The 18,853-nt window shown below is 49.7% G+C and overlaps 1 protein-coding gene across 1 annotated transcript in view; it reads right to left on the bottom strand.

The window, feature by feature from the left end:
* Positions 1-10,900: 10,900 nt before the first annotated feature.
* Positions 10,901-18,853, bottom strand: part of LDLRAD3 (low density lipoprotein receptor class A domain containing 3) — a 245,694-nt gene continuing 237,741 nt past the window's right edge. The window contains exons 5-6 of the mRNA XM_049648165.1: positions 15,637-15,982; positions 10,901-13,957 (exon numbers count right to left, since the gene is read on the bottom strand). Of these exons, the coding sequence (XP_049504122.1) occupies positions 13,714-13,957; positions 15,637-15,982 (590 nt within the window). The 3' untranslated portion in view covers positions 10,901-13,713. The remainder of the gene's footprint in view (positions 13,958-15,636; positions 15,983-18,853) is intronic.

Below are 18,853 nucleotides of genomic sequence, written 5' to 3' on the forward strand. Positions count from 1 at the left end.
CTGTCAGGAGGGGCAGCGGCCTGCTTCATCACCCTAATTGCCGTGTGGTTTGCGTTCATCAAGGAAACAGCAGGGATTCCAAATTAAATTCCAACATGCAATTTATTCAAAATGAAAGGCCCATTGAGAGACTCTGCAGAAGGCCCCGCCCTCCCTTTTGGAGGCAGAAGTTTCCTGCTGCCCGTGCTGCCACAGCCCATGCGTGTCTCCTGGGCCCCAGGCTCCCTGGAATGAGGATTCTCCCCGGTGGCCAGCTGCCTTCCCATTTTACAGACGGGGTTGCTGAGGCACAGAGGAGGGTCTCGCACGTGGAAATCGCCCTGGGCACGCGGAGGCCAGCACCCGCATGGGGCTCGTCTGTCTTTGGGAATTGTTGTGCATGACAAAGTGTCCCTCTGGCACACCCCGAGATGACAAATGAGCCAATCCTGAGCCGTGGTGAGGGCCGGGGGAATCTCATTTGGAAAACCGAATCATCCCATCAGCGTCCATTTGCCTGCAAGAGGCTTCTGAGCAGAGCGCAGCCGGAAGCCCACTCTCGCGGGCTTCATACGGATGGGCCCACCCCTTCCAGGCAGAGTTGGCTGCCAGGGTTTCCCCACGGCTGCCCATCACCTGTCTCCCCTGAAACGTTTCATGAGTCACACAGACACCAGAGCGGACATGACAAAGTCGATGGGAAAGCACAGAGGTGAGGAAGCCACCGAAACGAGTGGGTAGCTGCCAGGGACTGCTCAGCCCCGTGCACGGCTGCACACTGGCTCCGTCCTTGTTCAGTTCTGGGCTGACCGGCAGTGGCCGGGCGCCCAGGCCGGAGAGCCCCCCTCCAGGGCAGCACATGGTCGTGGCCATCAACAGGTCGTGGCCAGAGACTGATCCCTCCCAAGTAAGCTGTGCACTCAGGCGGGAATGAGAGCAAGATGCCAAAACAGACTCTGGGGCTCAGGGTTCCCTAACATGCAGGGTGTGCTGCAGGGACACCAAAGTGACACGCGCTGAAACCTGGCCCACGTGCGTTCTGGAAGGAAGACTTTCCACAAAGCCAGCCTTGCCTGGCAAAGCTGGGTTTCTCCCGGTTCTTGGATTCAGCCCCCGGACTAACACAGACTTCCTACCATTTAGCAGAACAGTGCCTTCGGGGAATGGATTGATTCTGAAAGCAGTAATGCAGCGAGCGATCCCTGGGGAAGGAGCATCTAGTTCTGATTGAGAGCCTGGAGGCAGAAAGTGGACATTTCAATCCAGGCCTGATGCCATTATTTGAAGGAGGCGGGCAGTGACTGTCATGCACCAGTTTCCCCAAGACAGAATGGGGAATGGGAAGGAGACATCACTGCCATAAAGTGACTGGAAGTTTAAAATTTAATGGTTGCAGCCTGGCCTTTGAACTCAAACCTGAAATTGAGGACTTACTAGGTCTAGGGGTTTAGAACAAGCTCTTTATGTCTCCGGCCCTCAGTTTCCCAATCTGGAAAGTGGGCGGAATAATAATGTCCATCTCTCGGTCTTCATTTAGAGCAAGGATCCTCACGTCTTTCCCTGAAGAGCCAGATGGCAAATATCGTAAGGCTCTGGGGCCAGATGAACTCTGTTGCAGCTCCTCCACTCTGCCGTACAAACGGTAAATGAAAGGGCGTAGCTGTGTCCCAATAAAACTTTATTTACACAACAAATGGTGGGCCAGACATGGCCTGTGGGTCGCAGCATGCCAACCCGATTCAGAGGACTATATGAGCCAATGCAAACGACAGCAAAAGTGCCTGGCACAAAACCGCTGACCCATAAATGTTACTATCACCATGACCACGCTCATGATCATGCTCATCGGCACTATTGCTCTGCATTTGGTCATTTGGATCATCAGGTGCTGCCTAATAAAAATCTCTCCTCTCCCTGCCTTTACCAACTTGTTAAATCAGTTTCCAAAAGGGCACTTAAGCGGATTGATTCAGACTCCCGGGTGCAAATGCATTCAGGACTTTGCCCTGAAGTTGCCTGCTTAATGCGGTTTCCCTAATCTCCAGCATTTAAAAGCAAGGGCAGCTTGGATGCCCACTGAAGTCCCATTGATAAGACTTCCCATTTGAAGTTACTATTGCCCTTCACGAGGGATTTCATTCGCAAGATGGCATGGTTTTCCACTGCTGCTTGAGGAAGTACAGACGATTACAGCCATTTTGTAGACAAGAAACTGAGCTTTGGTAAGGTTGATTTGTGGCAAGTCATGCTGAGGGGTGGGAGCTGGGCTGAAATTTGACCTGGTCGGGTCCGTGGACTCTAAACCCAGTGCTCCTTCCCTGCCATTGCAGCTGCAAATAACACATTTGCTGGTTTAAAGAGAAAAGGAATTCACGGAGTACGTGGCTTAGAGAGTTTTGGGGAGGAACCGAAATCAGGGTTGGGGCTGTGGAGGGGAACAACACCCCAACGATAATGCCGGTGCTTTGTTGCAGAGGCTTCTGGCCTAGGAAACACAGCCTGAGCCAGCAACACTGAGCACTTTTAAGATTTTCGCTCTGGCTGCGGCCTGAAGCCCGACATGCTTCAGTGACCCTCAGAACCGATTCTGTCTGCATGATGCCTCCTTCGCACATTATTCTCTTTCTTTCTTTTTTTTAATGTTCATTTATTTATTTCCAGAGAGAAAGAGATAGAGAGTGCTAGTGGGGGAGAGGCAGAGAGAGAGGGAGAGAAAGATTCCAGTGCACAGCCTGACTGATGTGGGGCTCAATCCCATGAGGTCATGAGATCATGACCTGAGCTGAAATCAAGAGTTGGGATGCTTAACCAACTGAGCCACCCAGGTGCCCCCACATTATTCTCTTTCAAATTTAAGTCTTCAAGCGAAGGTCCTAGTAGCTGAGACTCGGTCACGTGCCTGGGCCCTCGTTCTCAAGGAGCTTGGGGAAATGAGTCACTTCTCCCCTGGGGAAGCAGGGGGCTCGTAGGAAGGGAATCCCCCAAACCCAGGAAGGATGTGCAAAAGGTGTGGGCCAACCCTACCTGTGGGTACATACCCCAAAGAAATGAAGGCAGTGACTCAAAGATACGCCCGCGCTCTCCTGAACACAGCATTAGGCACCAGAGCCAAAAGGTGGAAACAACTCAAATGCCCGTCGACAGATGAATGATAAATTAACTGTGGTAGATCCAAAGAACGGTATCCTAATGAGCCTTAAAATGTTGGAAATCCAGGGGCACCTGGGGCGCTGAATCGGTTGAGCGTCCGACTTCAGCTCAGGTCATGATCTCGTGGCGTGTGAGTTCGAGCCCCACGTCGGGCTCCCGGCTGTCAGCACGGAGCCTGCTTTGGATCCTCCGTCCTCCTCTCTCTCTGCCCCTCCCCCACTTGCGCTTCCCAATAAATAAATCAGTATTTAAAAAAAAAATTTTTTTTTTAACATTTATTTATTTTTGAGACAGAGAGAGACAGAGCATGAACGGGGGAGGGGCAGAGAGAGAGGGAGACACAGGATCGGAAGCAGGCTCCGGGCTCTGAGCCATCAGCCCAGAGCCCGACTCGGGGCTCAAACTCACGAACTGTGAGATTGTGACCTGAGCCGAAGTCAGACGCTCAACCGACTGAGCCACCCAGGCGCCCCAATAAATCAGTATTTTTTAAAAAGTCGGAAATCCTGCCACGTGCTGCCACATGGGTAAACCTTCACTTCAGGACATTATATTGACTGAAATAAACTAGACACAGCAAGATAAATACTGTACAATTCCACGTATATGAGGTCCCTAAAATAGTCAAATTCATAGAGAAGAAGGTAAAACGGGGAAGGGGTCCTTACAGTTTAATGAATACAGAGTTTCAGTTTGAGGTAACAGAGATTTTCTGGAGACGGACGGTGGTGACGGCCTCACAACAATGTGAACACAATGCCACCGAAGTGTGCGTGTAGAAACGGTTACAGTGGTAAATTATGTGATGTATATTTTACCACACACACAAGAAGAGGTGCTGGGCTTGGCAAATGTCCCTTGTAAGAACTTAGGCTTTCATTTTCCAGAAGGGAAAACAGAGGCCCAGAAAGTGACAAGACTAATTAGTGGCAAAGCTGGCAATTGTCTGCATCTCCGGCACTTGCTCTTCCAGAAAGAAACTGCTGGTAGAAATTTGGATGCCGGCTCCTCAGCTCTGCTCCCTCCAGGATCTAACAAGTAGGACATGGGCCAGGCAAGCGATTAAACAAGTGAAGTGGGTTGGATGGGAGACACTAATGAGAAGTGGGGACCGCGTGATCAGGGCCGCCGCTCCTCAGCTCTGGCGGGTTCGACATGTGGGAAGAGAGCCCAGTGCTATCATAGCTTATGGTTCTTTCAAAGAAGCCACACTTCCAGATATTTGTGTGCAAGTGCCTGAACCTTAATCATGGGCAACAGATTCAAACAAGCAAACAAACAAACAAACAAAAAATAGCCTATAGGCCGATTAAAATATACGTATGGGTTGAATACTGCTCTCGGACTTGTGGTTTGCAAACTCAGGGTTGAGCGCAGAGGCAAGGACCCCAGATAAAAGCAGGATAGAAGTTTTGATAGTAAATGCAAGCTGCCTGGTAGTTTTTCAAAGTGTAGGCTCCCCCGTAAAGGGGGGATACAGTAAAAGATGGCTATTAACTAAAATGCAAACGAGAGCCCCCTGTTACATTCTATTTTGGAAATTTAAACCTTCAGACCTTCGGGGGGTGGACTGGGACCACAGGTTAAGCTCTGAGGGCTTGTAGCCACCCTCCTTGTTCCAAGGAGCATAAGGAGGCCTGTCATCAAAACTCAGTAAGACAGAGGGTGGGAGAGACGACTGGAAGGAGAGAGAAGGAGGGAGAGAGACGGACGAGGAGGGGAGAGGAAAGGTGGGAGAGAGTAGGTGTTCATTCTCTTTTCAAGGCTGACTCTTCCTTCTGGAATCTCTGAATTCTTGTTCCCACTTTGAGGAATCTGCCCCCTGGCTGACATGGCCCAATTGATATTTTTACCTGACTGACTCTTACCTAGTAAGTTTGCTTCAGTGAGAAGGTGTTAGTGAGCAGGAGAGAGGAAAACCATGGTGGGGAGGGGCCAGAAGCCCCTTTCCAACTTGTTTGTTTTTGTTTTGCTCAACTCATCTGACTTCACAGCCAAACCTGTGGTCAACCTATCAGCCATTGCCCTGAGGGGAGAAGGCATTGCACCTTCCTCCGATCTGAAGGAAGCTGCTCACCCAGTACTCACAACTGTCCCGTTTTGAGTCTCCTTGGTACCCACGGTGGGCAGGAGGAAGTTCTGTTCAGGGTCAAAACAGATCATTAGTAACAGTAACTCCAAAGCAAAGCCTTTTCTATTTCCCAACACAAATTGTCCAAACAGCTTACCAGAAATTATACCAAAATACGATGGAATTACATGCCAGTGTTCAAAACTACAGACTCCAATGATTGGATATACCTAGAAAAATTAAGGGGCAAAAGTGAAATTCCCTTCCCTCATATATTACAAAGAACTTAAGGTCCAGCACTCATTGGACCAATTTGCTACATAATAAGAAATTTCACCGGGGGGACGGAGGATCTGTTCTGGAACTCGATGCATGGCCTGACATCCTGGTCCCCCCAGTGGGCTGAGTGCTTGTTGATTTCATTCTGACCTAAGGCTGGGAATGTTTCCCAGAATCCCCTTCCCTGAACGGGTTCCAGGGCAAATGTGGGGACGATAGGAGATCATGTGAGGTGTGAAAGGCAGAAGTACAGAGGAATCATCATTCTTGGGGGCTTGGGGTGACCAGACACACGGCTTTACAGTCCTTCTGTGAGCTCACTTGTTTCAGGATCATTTTGGAGTTAATGTGAGGCTTCTTGGCCTGCCTTGCAAGATCTGGCTTCTGCACCTGTCCTTGGATGAGGCTGGGGTCATTAGTAACATGTCTGAGGTCCTTCCAGGCCACCGTTCAGCCAGCTCTTCTCACATCAGTGAAACCACTAATTTCCATATTCAATCCCTTATTCCTATAATGCTTGTGGTGGCTCTGACTGATCCCAGCTGATATGCATTGGGCAAACACAAACATCATCTTCATGAACGAGCCACTTATTAGATTTAAGCCGAGTCAGCAAGTGGGGTCAAAACACTCACATTCAGTCATTTCCTGGCAACTGATTCCAACTGGAGGGATGAGTTATTTAAGTAGTTTATTTTCCACTTAGAAGGAAGCCATCTCCTTCTTTTCGTTCTATAATATCTCTGGAACTCCTTTCCCTGTTTGAGCTCGATGTCAATTCCTCATCTCTGAACTGAGGATGCCCTCATTTCCAAACAGGAAATGGTGGTCCTAGGAAGTTTCCAGGCACCGTCTGCGTGCCCTTTAGCTGATTCACAGACTGATACACCGGAACACACTCCAAGCTGAAGGTCTGGTTCAAGTTCCTTGGCAAAGGAGTCACACATCATGCAGGGGTCACTGAAAGAGCAGGCCACCTGTGGCCATGCGTTCACATACCACCTCAATCCCTAGGTCCTGTTCTGCACAGTCCTCTGCACGGTCCCGTGTATTATTTCTCATTTCAAGGTTTTTCTTACATTGGCTCGCCTCTTGGCCCTTGGGTCACATTAGCATTGGCCCAAATTACATTTCTATACCACAATTTTCGAACACACTCCCCGATTCTCCTTCCCAAGTTCCCAAGTACTGCTTTGGCCTAGGAATCTCTCAACTGGGTGGTAACGAGATTTTGGTCGGGAGAGAGCTCTGGTATTTTTCTTCCAAGGGTCTCAAAATGCCACAGCTGAGGTTCCCAAGACGGCAAGGCTAAGAATCTAAGTGGATGAGGTCACACTGACGAGGAACAATATGCCACGTATCTGGAGGTGGGTGTTTCGGGTAGTGGGAACTGTAAGAGCCAAGGGCTTGAGCTGGGAGTGTGCCTGGTGGGCTCAAGAGCCAGCAAAGGGGCCGAGGCAGCTGGAACAGAGTGAGAGAGCGGAGAATAGTGGAAAATGAGGTTACATAGGTAATGGCCGCTGAAGGTGCCCGCAAAGCACAGTTTTTATTTTTATTCCAAGTGACTTGAAAGTTATTCAAGCATTTTGATGGAGCCTGCTTCGGATTCTGTGCCTCCCTCTCTCTCTGCCCCTCCCCTGCTCATGCTCTGTGTCTGTCTCAAAAATAAATAAAAACATTAACAAATTAAAAAAAAAAAAGAAAGTTAGTCAAGCATTTTGAGGGGCACCTGGGTGGCCTGGTCGGTTAAGCGTCCAACTTCAGGCTCAGGTCATGATCTCGCGGTTTGTTGGGTCCAAGCCCCGCGTCGGGCTCTGTGCTGACAGCTCGGAGCCTGAAGCCTGCTTCGGATTCTGTGTCTCTCTCTGTCCCTCCTCCACTCACGCTGTCTCTCTCTCAAAATAAATAAACAAACATTAAAAAAAAGTTATTCAAGCACTTTGACCCTTAGGCTGAAGGGAGGCAGTCTAAGAAGTCAGACGACAAAAGATACGAGGGGTTGAGAAACTGTCCTAACAGGGGAGCCACATTTGGATCTAACGGAAATTCTCACTAATCCTGGACACTGAATCTGATTAGATTCAGAATCTGGTTGGGTTTCTTCTTTGGGGAAGGGGTGAGTGTATTCTATGTGAAGAAAGAAGGATACAGACGTACCTTTGGTGACCTTTGGCACCAAATTCCACTTCCGGTTCTCCCAGGACACATAGTCCATCTACCTTCCCAGCCTCCCCACAGGTAGGTGTGGTCGTGTGACCGACCAGCAAACTCTGGGCAATGGGGTGTGAGCTGGGGGGTGTCATTACTTCCACGCCTGGCCCATAAATGCTGCTCACGTGTGCTCCATTTTAGTGAAAAGTCCATAGGATTTCTTCATGTGCCTTTTCCTCTGCTGGCTCGCTGGGATGATTTATCAGGATGAACTTGAAAGCCCAGTAACTGCCTGGTACTGACTGGAATTTAGCATGAATCACCCTTGCGCAGCCCACAGACCCAAACCCAGCCCAAGTGAAGCATCAGTCATGATAAAATAAACAAGCTTCCCCCGATATTGTATCCCAGTCTCCCACGGCCATCCCTTCAAGCCCCCACTGCAACGGGACTCCAGCCCCTCAGCTCCGGCAACACCAGCTGTCCCAGAATGTCCAAGCTGTGGTTCTCCAGATGTGATGCGTCCTCGCTCTTAGGGAGGCACATAAAAGGATTAATTTGGAAAGCCCAGTTAACAGCACGTGTCGTGGAGTCCGAGTCTTTGTGGAGCGTAACAAGGGTGGAAAATGGGGATGTTATCTCTGACCCACCAACTTAAAAATCCTGTGCAAGTTGCGGAGTCTTGGGTAGGGTAATTGCACCATTTCTGTACTTCCAGTGGTCTGGGGACAGTTCTGGAGCCCATGAGACCGCTCAGGCTTCTTTAGGGAAGAATTCCTCCTATGTGGCTTTATCCGTGTGACCCACTCCAGAAGAACATCTCATAGAAAGCACACCTAACCCATGCCCACTATACCTGTAGCTTGATGCTGACCTTGCCTCCTACGTTTAGAGAAAGGCTGCTGTGTTCTGAAATTTTCACTGTAAACCCACCTCTGCTCCTATGTTGCCTGAAGCTTGTAGTTACAGGCATTTTCTTATGTGTACTAGAAATTGTGTCAGCCAGTTGTGGGTCCCATTCCTTGGTGAGGCTCACAGTAGACATATTGGTATTTTGTTTACTGCCAGCCCCTTCTGTATGGGAATCATCCCTTTCCTGTTTCATGTAATTCTGGCAGGGCTATAAATCAAGAGACTGATTTCCACCCATGTTAGTGGCCATACGACCAACCAAGGATGACCAATCATAACTCCACTTAAGGGAATTTCTATAGACTCTAGGAGAAACAGTATCTCTTCTTCTGAGATTTCAAACTTGGATCATCCGGGACCCTAATTTTCACGTAAAGCCATGATGCCTGCCAATTCTGGGCAAAGCAGGGTTCAGAAGTTGAGAGGGAGAAACTGATTCTTAATGACAGCTGTTGAGTTACCAGATCCAGCCCTGCCTGAAACCAACAGTTCCACACCCTTGGACTTAGTTACATTAACTCACGTATCTTCTAAAATGTAACACAATTAAGCTTGCTCTGAATTGGATTTCTATCACTTGGGGGCTACTGGAGGTGAGCCCATGATCTTACCCAAGTCAGCATATTTTCTCATTGACGTTCTTCCTAAGGTCTCACAGGATGCACTTACCACACCTCCACTGAAGTCATCTGAAGCCCCTTCTATTTTATAGTTTTCCCTTTGAATCTACTGCCCTGCCTCAGGGCGGCAAGCTAAGTAGCGAATACGGACAATACTTCTTGTTCTAGTGGACTTTTCTCTAAAAGACAGACGGTTGTGTCAGCTGATCATGTTAGAGAATCCCTAGCGAGAGTCGTTTTTTGACCAGGACCCCTGCATTCACCCCGACCTCATTGGGAAAGCCTCTACTCATCTTAATCCCGTATTTTCTTATTCACTGGAAAAGAGCCTACAGGGCCAATTAACATTAATTTCACAGGTCCTTGAATTGTCTGCTTCATAAGTTCTCCTCTTTTTAAGTTTTTTAAAGATTGGTTCCATTTGGGGGATTCTACTGTTTCTTTTCTACAGTGCTTTGGACCCATGAGCCCAGTGTGGGAATGTTCTTTTATATCAGGGGTTGGGAAACTCCAGCCCGTGGACCAAAGCCAGCCAGCCACCTATTTTCATAAATCGTTTTCCTAGAACACAGCCATGTCCATTTGCTTATTTGCTGTCTATGGCTGCTCTTGTCATTCCTACAAAGACCATATGGATGCAGAGCTAGAAATATTTAGTGATCTGGCCCTACACACACAAGTTTCCTGATCTTTGCTCTAGATTTTAGTGCTTCTCGATCATTTGTTCATCCTGGCACCCATAAGCAATGGTACCCTGAGAGATGAAGGAGTTAATATCTTGACAAACCTTTGGGGCATACTGCTTGGGAAGGTCTACTCTAGACCACGTGGGGCAGGACATGGCCTGGCGTATATTTGGGATATCACTGTCTGACAGCCTAGTCTTCTTTTTGAGACACCTGGGGGCCAATACGTGATCTGAAGCTTGGTTCTGTACATTCTGTGTTTAGAAATCCATGTGGATTTCAATCTTGGCCAAGGCCAGGGTTACTCCTGTTCCTGGGTGGTGGTGATCTCCTGGACATCCTGACTTCTCATGGAAACTGTCCCTGCAGAATCAATCAACGCAGGGTTCCACAATGAGACTTAGATAAGCACAAAGATGGGGCGCCTGGGTGGCTCAGTCAGGTAAGCGTCTTGACTTCAGCAGTTCGTGGGTTTGAGCCCTGCGTTGGGCTCTGTGCTGACAGCTCAGAGCCTGAAGCCCGCTTTGGGTTCTGTGTCTCCCTCTCTCTCTGTCCCTCCTCCACTTGCACTCTATCTCCCTCTCTCTCTCTCTCAAAGACAAATAAGTGTTAAGAAAAAAATTTTTTAAAAGAGCACAAAGATGTTACCATCACTGGTAGGGCCAGTCTGAGCCATTTGGGGTTCAAAACTAACAACCAGCCTACCTGTGCAAGAACTGTGGTGTGCCCTTGAATATGCGGTCAGACTCTGTTACAGCTGTCACAGTCACTTGCCCTTTTCCCTCAAACAGCACTACAGTAATGGCAATTAATGCCCATCTTCTGATGGGCCGAGGATACTAACTGGTGTCCATGACTTCACTTCTGCACCTTAGCCACACGGGCTATGGAATCCATAAACCACATCACATTTTGAGGTCCCATCACTATACTCTTCCTTTTTTCTCATTTTATTATGGCATAAATTCACTGCAGAAGCCAAAAGAAGTGACCATGCACTTGTTATATTGCCACGGAGGAGAAACGTGGATTAAGAACCATTCACACCAATAGAAAGAATGAAACTGCAAGTTTATTTAAAAGTATAAAAATTAAGAAACAAAAACAAAAACCCAAACCAAAACTTAACCAAAACACAAAAAGCAACCACACACAAACTTTCCAGTTTGCATCAACTCTGAACATCACACACTATTTATCAACCACTTTGTTGCATGTTTAAAAAAGATGTCAGTTTCAGAGTAGGGGCTGAATCGGGGGGTAAGCTATCAATGACAGTGCTGCTAATTTTAATGCTAAAATAAAAAGAATTCGCTGCTCTCATCTGAGAAAAAAGCACAGAGATGGTTTCCTGGTTGGTGTAGATTTAGGCAATGTATAAAAAAATATTCTGGATGGAAATGAGTTAAAAAATATTGCTGGCCACTTATTTGCCATTTTGAGTAGAGGGAAAAAACAGGAAAAACCCCTGTAGCTTTGGTGCCCTATTTATATATTTTTAAAAAGATTCATTAAAAAAATCAAATCTATAATAAAAATGTCCCTGTGTTTATTTAAAAAAAAACAACAACATTAATAGGTTTTCTTATCTACTAAGACCATTTGTTTTTCCTAAGATGCCTGGAAGCAGAAAAGCGAGTGAGATTAATTCACTGCACAATTAATTAAAATTAGAATCCTTTCTTCTAAACAACTTCCAAAATACCAGAAAGGAGCATGGGCCCATCAAAGGGAGAAGAAATAAAGCCATTCTGACTCACAGGAGATGAAATGTTCAGCCAGAGTTCCTACCACACTCTGGCTACCATCGTAAGTTCTTTCTTTATCAGAGTACTTGGAAAATAACTCAAGTGTTATTTAAAAAATGAAAGACAGAAACGACTAGCCTCCTTTTCTTTAACTTAGAAAGAAAGAAATCACCAAGTCGCTAGCTTTCCTGTAACATATTTTGGATATGGTTAAAAAAAACAAAAAAACAAAAAAGTCCACAGAACAGGATCACTAAATGCCACTTCGCCCCCCACTCCTGCAGGCTCCATTTAAATTAGCATCAAAGAGGTTACCGAAAATTTCTTCTGCTGCGGAAAGAAGTCCTGAATGGGTGAGTGCTGCCTGGAGTGGTTCCGCCTGGTTCCAGTTTTGTGACCCATCAGGGTGGTTTCTTGCCAAATAACGCCTACATTTCTACCCACTATATCTCCAGGGAGCGGGCCCTGCAGCTGGCTGGGCACAGAGAAAGAGAAACACTAGCAGAAACACAGAGGCTCTGAACTGAGGGAGAAAGACATCCCTCCTTCTGCAACCTTCAAGAACTTGATAAATAATAACTCAAAGTGCAACAATGCACGAACGCCAGGCACACAGGTCAGTCTGCAGTGACCCGGTGTCAGGGCTCAGCGGGACAAAGGTGTGATCTCCTTTTTGTATCTTTCTTTGGACCTCACTAAAGGAAAAACAAAAGAAAACAAAGAGACTGCTTTCCTATACACATATAAATAATCCCTTAACTAGAAGGGAAAAAACAAACACACTGTTTCAAATGCATTTCTAAGAGATTAAAAAACAACAAAAAAAGTCCGAATGGCAAATCTTGACTCCAAATTATCTACCGTCCACGTCTTTTAGAGGAGAAACTATGGCAAGTCAGAAGAAGCCCGACCCTGACTCTAACCCTAGCCCTAATCCTAAATCAGGACGCTGGTATCTGGGCCTTGGGAAGGGGAGTGTGTGCAACACAGGGACCCAGGAGCTCTGGTGGGAGGTCCTGAACATTCTCACGTGTGTCATCAACCACAGTGTCCTCAAGTCCAAATGCACAGGTAAGATGACTTCTGGGTGTTAAGGTGACGTCGGAAGCTAGTGTTGAAAGTTGCATGGATGGGCACAGATGGGCGTGGTTTACAGGGACGGAGGACCAGATCAGATTTTTGGCCAATTCAAGTTGGGGTCCTCAGCCCTTGGCTCCGGGAAGGTCACAGCCAGGAAGGGGACGGTCCAGAAGCCAGAGAAGGGCTGTGGCCCTCAGCAGGCCCAGGCTCTCGGCAGCCTGCATTTGAAGAGCTGGGAACTCGGGTGAACTCATGGCAGAGGCCCCCTGCCCGTTCCGGGATGAGGCTGATGACAGACGTTGCAGAGAAAAACCCTCAACACGAGGATTCTTGGGGAAGGTTTTAAAAAGCCTGAATCTATCAAGTAAATGGTTCAGAGTCACTCGGAGAACCAAAAGTCCACTGGTGATTGCGGAAGGGTGTAACTCATGGCTGTTTCCACTGGCCGCGGCCTCGGCCGAACCTAGGGCGGTGCGCAGGAGAGTGTGAGGCAGGCTTTGGTGCTCGCCTGGATTCTTCCCAGGGCAGCCATCCACGATGGCCTCCTGGAGGATCATCCGACCCAAACCTCCCACGGAGCCGTATGGTAGCAGCCACGGGGAACTCGGGCTGGTGTCTCCCACCCTTCTGGACAGCCAACTCGGCACAGGAGCGCTGCGTTCCCCAGGACTCCTCAAATGCCGCTCTATCTGGCCGCCTGCAAACTTACGTTGCCTTGCCCGCAACATTCCAACAATGACACAATGACGTGGCAAGTGAGCTCACGCTCCTGGGCCCCGCAGGACGAGTGACCTCCCAGAAAAGATGGCACCACACATCGTGTCGCCCGAGAGGCCAGAAAAACACCAGGTCTCCTTCTAAAGAACATCCCTGAAATCTGGGGTGGGGTGGGGGGAGGGGGTAGGAAGGGGACGGAGAGACGGCTGACACCCGAAATCCCTCCTCGAGGCACCCTGAGGAGCTCCCCAGGAGCTGAGTTGTTAGGATGGTACCAAGTCAGAGCAGATTAACCCACATGGACTTTGGAAGCGCCAGATTTATACTTCTGCGGCGCCCTGGCTGGGCGCGGAGTCCCTGGGCCCCGCGGCGCTCTCCGGGGGGCCGGGCTGCCCCGGGCCGTGGCCGTGGCCGCTGTCTGCCGTGCTCAGGAGGCTGCTGGCCGCCTGGGAGCTGGCGCTGTCGGCACTCCCGGAGCGCGAGCGGTAAGGGGGCAGGTCCGCTTGGTTCAGAGACTCAGTGTCGGAGGAGTAGGGCGGCGGAGGAAGGTCGTACCACGCGGGTCTGCAAAGAAGAAGGCAGGATGGGGTGGGAGAGGCAGGGGACAGGGGAGGGAGGACGACGTGTCAGGAGCCAAGGCAAGGCGGTCGCCCCACCTTCCGCCCCGGTCTGGGGGATGCTGATGTGTCCCCCAGGTGGGGCGGCTCTCCGGGCTCTGGGAGGACCCCTGGTCTGCGACAAGACCAAGGGAACGGACAAAGGTCAGTGTGCTCTGGCTGGCTCGTGCTGCACGGGCAGGTGTCCAAACCACATCCTCTGGGTGGCTCTGGGTCGAGGATGCCGAGCATCCCCTTGCCTTGTCCTGGGCGGCCTGGCGGGGACACTTGGCTCCACCAGCGAGGGGCCCTGTGGTTCAAGACTGAACCTCTGACGGTCCACAGAATTTGGGGTTCTTACTGAAAGTCAAGAACTGGCGATGTGGACTTGGGCGAGAGGGTATCTTCTCAATGGCTCGGTGCTCTGCAGAAGGGGTAATAATGACACCTAGCTTGCAGGGCGGTAACTTAACGGAAGAGTCTATTTTGCAGTGCTCACTGGGAGTCAGACACCGTGCCCCCCTGCCTTACTTTCATTACCTTATTTAGTGCTCACAAGAACACTAAGGGCAGGCCATTGTACTGGGGAGGAAACTGAGGCAAGGGGGCATTAAGTGACTTGCAGAGGACCACAAATAACTAGTAAGCAGCAGTTCTGGGATTGAAACCCAGGTGTTCCGACTCCAGATTCAGCAATTTAAACTTTACTCTGCGTTGGAGGGTCCAAATAAAGAGGTTATGAGTGGTGAGTGAGGTCCTGGGCTCGGACACTTATTTGCAATGATGTTCTTAAGCACAGCCTGCTCAAGTGACGGTTATCTTTTATGAGAAGGAGAAACAAAGTTTAAAAAATACGAGAGCTGCCACTGGAGCGGGTCCGAGAGGAGCCCAGTCAGCCCGGGCACAAGAGCTTGAAAAGGCCTCTTGCCACACCCGGTAAGTCCTGGGCTCAGAGGAAGAGAGCACTCTTGTTTCTTTGACTCTGAGAGCCAAAGTGAACTTCCCAAATGGGTTCTTGGGGACACCCTGGAGGTCACCCAAGAAGGGAGGGGAGGGTGGGGAGGCCTACCACCTGCTTCCATACAGAATTCTGCTTTTTGACTTTCTCTGTTGGGCTTTCCAGTCCAACTCCATTTGAAATGAGGGTCCTGTTGTTTTAAAAAGCTTGAGAGTGCTCTATTCTACTCCTTTAATTTTATAAATGAAGGCAATCAAGGAACTCATTCATTCATTCATTCATTCATTCATCCGTTCGTTCATTGGTTCAACAGTACGAACCACCTCTACTATGGCCACTGGCCGCTGTTCTGGAGTAGCGGGTGAGGCCCCATGGTCTGAACATGTATCAGTGTGGCTGAGTTGGCCAGGATCCTAGGTCTATGTCCTCGGACAAGTAACTTACCATCCCAGAGCCTCCGTGTGCTCGTCTGTAAAACTAAGGCAAATAATGAACCTCCCCCAGTGGCTTGCAGAGAGGAGTAAATGAGATGATACTGTCTTGCCAGGACCCGGTAAAGGCCAGACACTGCTGTCGCGTCTGCTGCTGAGCGCGGGCTCGTGGCAGGCACCCGGAACCCAGGTGTGTGCGCCTGTCCCGCGTTCCCCACGGTGACCTCCCTCCCCCAGGCTCTGCCACCCAGCACGCACCTTTGGTCCAGCAGGGCCTCTGAGTAGGAGGGCGGGGAGCCCACTTCCGACGCGTTCTGCTCGGCCTGGCTGGCCACGTACTGGATGCCGTTGTTGACGTTGTAGGTGACGTTGCAGTGGTGGGGGTGGTCCAGGACCACCAGGCGGGAGAGCAGCACGGGATGCTGCAGCCGGTGCACCGGAAGCGTCATGAGGTTGTTCCTCTTCCGCTGGTGGTGCAGGACCAGGGCCAGCAGGGCCACCACCAGCACGAAGATGACAGAGCTGCCGATGATGGCGTAGGTGATGCTGGGGTAGTACACGAGCTGGTTCTCTGAGGTCACAAACACCTGCCCACTGCCTGGTTCTGCGAAACCCCAGAGGGGAGAAAAGAGGAGGGAGGTTACCAACCCGGCTCACCTTCTGCTTCAGAGTCAGTCCCAGGAAGCGCACGCAAACGTTCAGAGCAACACGATTTGCAACAGCCGGAACGTGGAAACCACCCCATCGTGTCCAGTGACTGGTGAGTGGATAAACAAAATGTGGGGTGCCCACACGACGGGATACTGTTTGGCCATGAAAAGGACTGATGCATGTGACACCACGGGTGAACCTTGAAACCATTATGCCAGACGAAAGAAGCCAGACGCACACATGCTGTATCATTCCATTTATAGGAAATGTCCAGGAATGGCAAATTTATAGAGACAGAAAACAGATGAATGGTTGCCCGGGGCTGGAAATCCCCTGGGAATTCGAAGCATCACGTCTATGAGGAACAGGGGTCGGTTTGGCTGGGGCTCCCTCTGTCTGCAGAGTGCTTATTTTACACCAGGCCCTATCTGGAGCTTTCAAGATAGAGAGCCAGCACGGCACAGGCCGACATCATGCACCCTGGAGCCAGACTAGGTTCAAGTCCCAGCCTCTGTGCCCTTTGGAACTCATTCGTTCGTTCATTCAACAAATGAATGAACTCACTGTCTATGTGCCCCTTGGAAAGTGGCCAACCTCTCTGTGCTGTAATTTCCTCGTCTGTAAAATGGGGATAGTAAGAGTGACCAATCCCCTGGGCAATCGGGAGCATGGAATGTGTGAATAACGATCGAGCACTCAGAACGGCTGACACACTGTGCCCCTATGGGGGTAGCGTGTTCGAGACACACAGACACATGCTTTATTCCATCTACTTGCCTCACAGCAAGTCCATGAACTAGATGCTGTAACCGCCTTCTTTTTCAGATGAGGAAAGGGGATCTCAGAGGGGTTGGGTCCCCTAATGAGGGTCACAGGGTTAGGAAAAGACAGCGGTATGTGATCTGAGCCCAGTGATCTGACATCAGAGCCCTGCCCCTAAAGCTCCGTCCTGCGGCCCCCTAACCAGACTCGCTAGGCAATCTGCAAGCACTTCCTCAGAGTCTGCAAGCAACGGTCTGGTACGTGTCCTACCCCCAGCAGGTGGCCCACCCCGCCTTTCCAAGTGTATAACAAGCCATGCTTCACACTCTCAGGTGAGGGGCTTTCCGGTCAGCAGAACACATGTGGCAACAAGACAAGGTCCAAGCTGGCCCTAGGAAGCCAGAGTGGTGTCTCAAGCTGGGGACTCCTCGTCTCTGCAGAAGAACCACGACTACCACTGTTGCGGCCCAGCTGGAAGAATAGTCTAAATACAGCCCAAGTGAGCAAATCTGGTGATCACCCCCTGTGCACGTCCAACCTCTGAAGCAGTGAGGTTTTGGTGGGTCCACAGGCGCCAAAACGTAGACGTAAAGTAGCAGCGGGAGCAGCAACCCCAGTGGCCCGGGGCCCTGTGCCCTGGAGCTGGGCCAAGCATTCCCAATCCCTTGTCACTAGATGTACACCCGTCCTGTTCATCACAGCATCCCCAGTGTGGCGGGATGGTGCCGGGCACGGAGCAGGCACTCAATAAATGCCTTCAGCTGAGTGGAAAAAAACGTGTATTCACACACCCTGGTAAGGCAGGTGCTATCAGTATTTTATGATTCCTATTTTCCAGACAGCAGAGTGGCTCAGAGGTGATTTAACTTGTCTAAATTCACATACGATGCCAGTAGAAGCGTCCAGGCCTAGAACCCAGATACTTCTCCATCAAAAAACCACACGCTGGGTGGGAGGGCTCAGTCGGTTAATAAGCGTCCGACTTCGGCTCAGGTTATGACCTTGCAGTTTGTGGGTTCGAGCCCCACGTCGGGCTCTGTGCTGACAGCTCGGAGCCTGGAGCCCGCTTCGGATTCTGTGTCTCCCTCTCTCTCTCAAAAATGAACATTAAAAAAAAAAACAAAAAACAAAAACAACCATGTGCTGGGGAACACACTACCTTCTCTCCTTTCCTGATATAAACGTCTCGATTCCCCCAAACAATCCTAATCTGAGACACGTGAAGATTTTCCCCCTCAAGCTCCAGGCTTTATGTTCATTTCTTTCTGGCCACACTCAAACATGAACGAAAAGCTACGATGTTCCTGTAGGTCGCTGTTTCAATGATTAACTTTACGGAAAGATGCAAGTAAGGTGTCAGACAACACGCAGAAGTGTGCCGCAGACAGTTGAGGGAAGGAGGCAGTTTGGGATTTTTCTCGAGTCTATTAGCTGTGACCATCTGGGGTGCTGCTGGAGTACTGTCTGCTCTCAGTTTAGATAACTAAAAGCCGGGTGGGGGCTTCTATGTGTGTATGTTTCAGAATTCAGGCTTGAAAGAAAATATCTTCTTCATTCTGTGATGTCAAGCACAGAGCTGAGGGGCGGAATCCTGGGGCCAGCACTTCTAACATTTTTTTTTCTAATGTTTATTTGTTTTTGAGAGTGACAGAGAGACAGAACCTGAGCAGGGGAGGGGCAGAGAGAGAGGGAGACACAGAATCCGAAGCAGGCTCCAGGCTCTGAGCTGTCAGCACAGAGCCCGACGCGGGGCTTGAACTCACGAACTGCGAGATGATGACCTGAGCCGAAGTCGGAGGCTCAACCGACTGAGCCACCCAGGTGCCCCTCTGGGGACATCACTTCTAGCTGCTGCTGAAGCAACTTACTGCACTTTCATGAGCCCCAGCTGCCTCCATGTTTAAAATGGCGGCAGTGGCAGTGGTGGGAAAAAGAGTAGCCGAATCCTTGGATTACGGGGAAGGTAAAATACAATATATTGGTGAAGTGCCTGGCAAGTGTTTGCCCTCAGTTAATGCCAGTCCTTCTTGCTTTTTTATTGTGTAAAATATGCATGTAACTT

Source organism: Panthera uncia, chromosome D1 (assembly GCF_023721935.1).
Source record: "Panthera uncia isolate 11264 chromosome D1, Puncia_PCG_1.0, whole genome shotgun sequence".
Classification (NCBI taxonomy): Eukaryota; Metazoa; Chordata; class Mammalia; order Carnivora; family Felidae; genus Panthera; species Panthera uncia.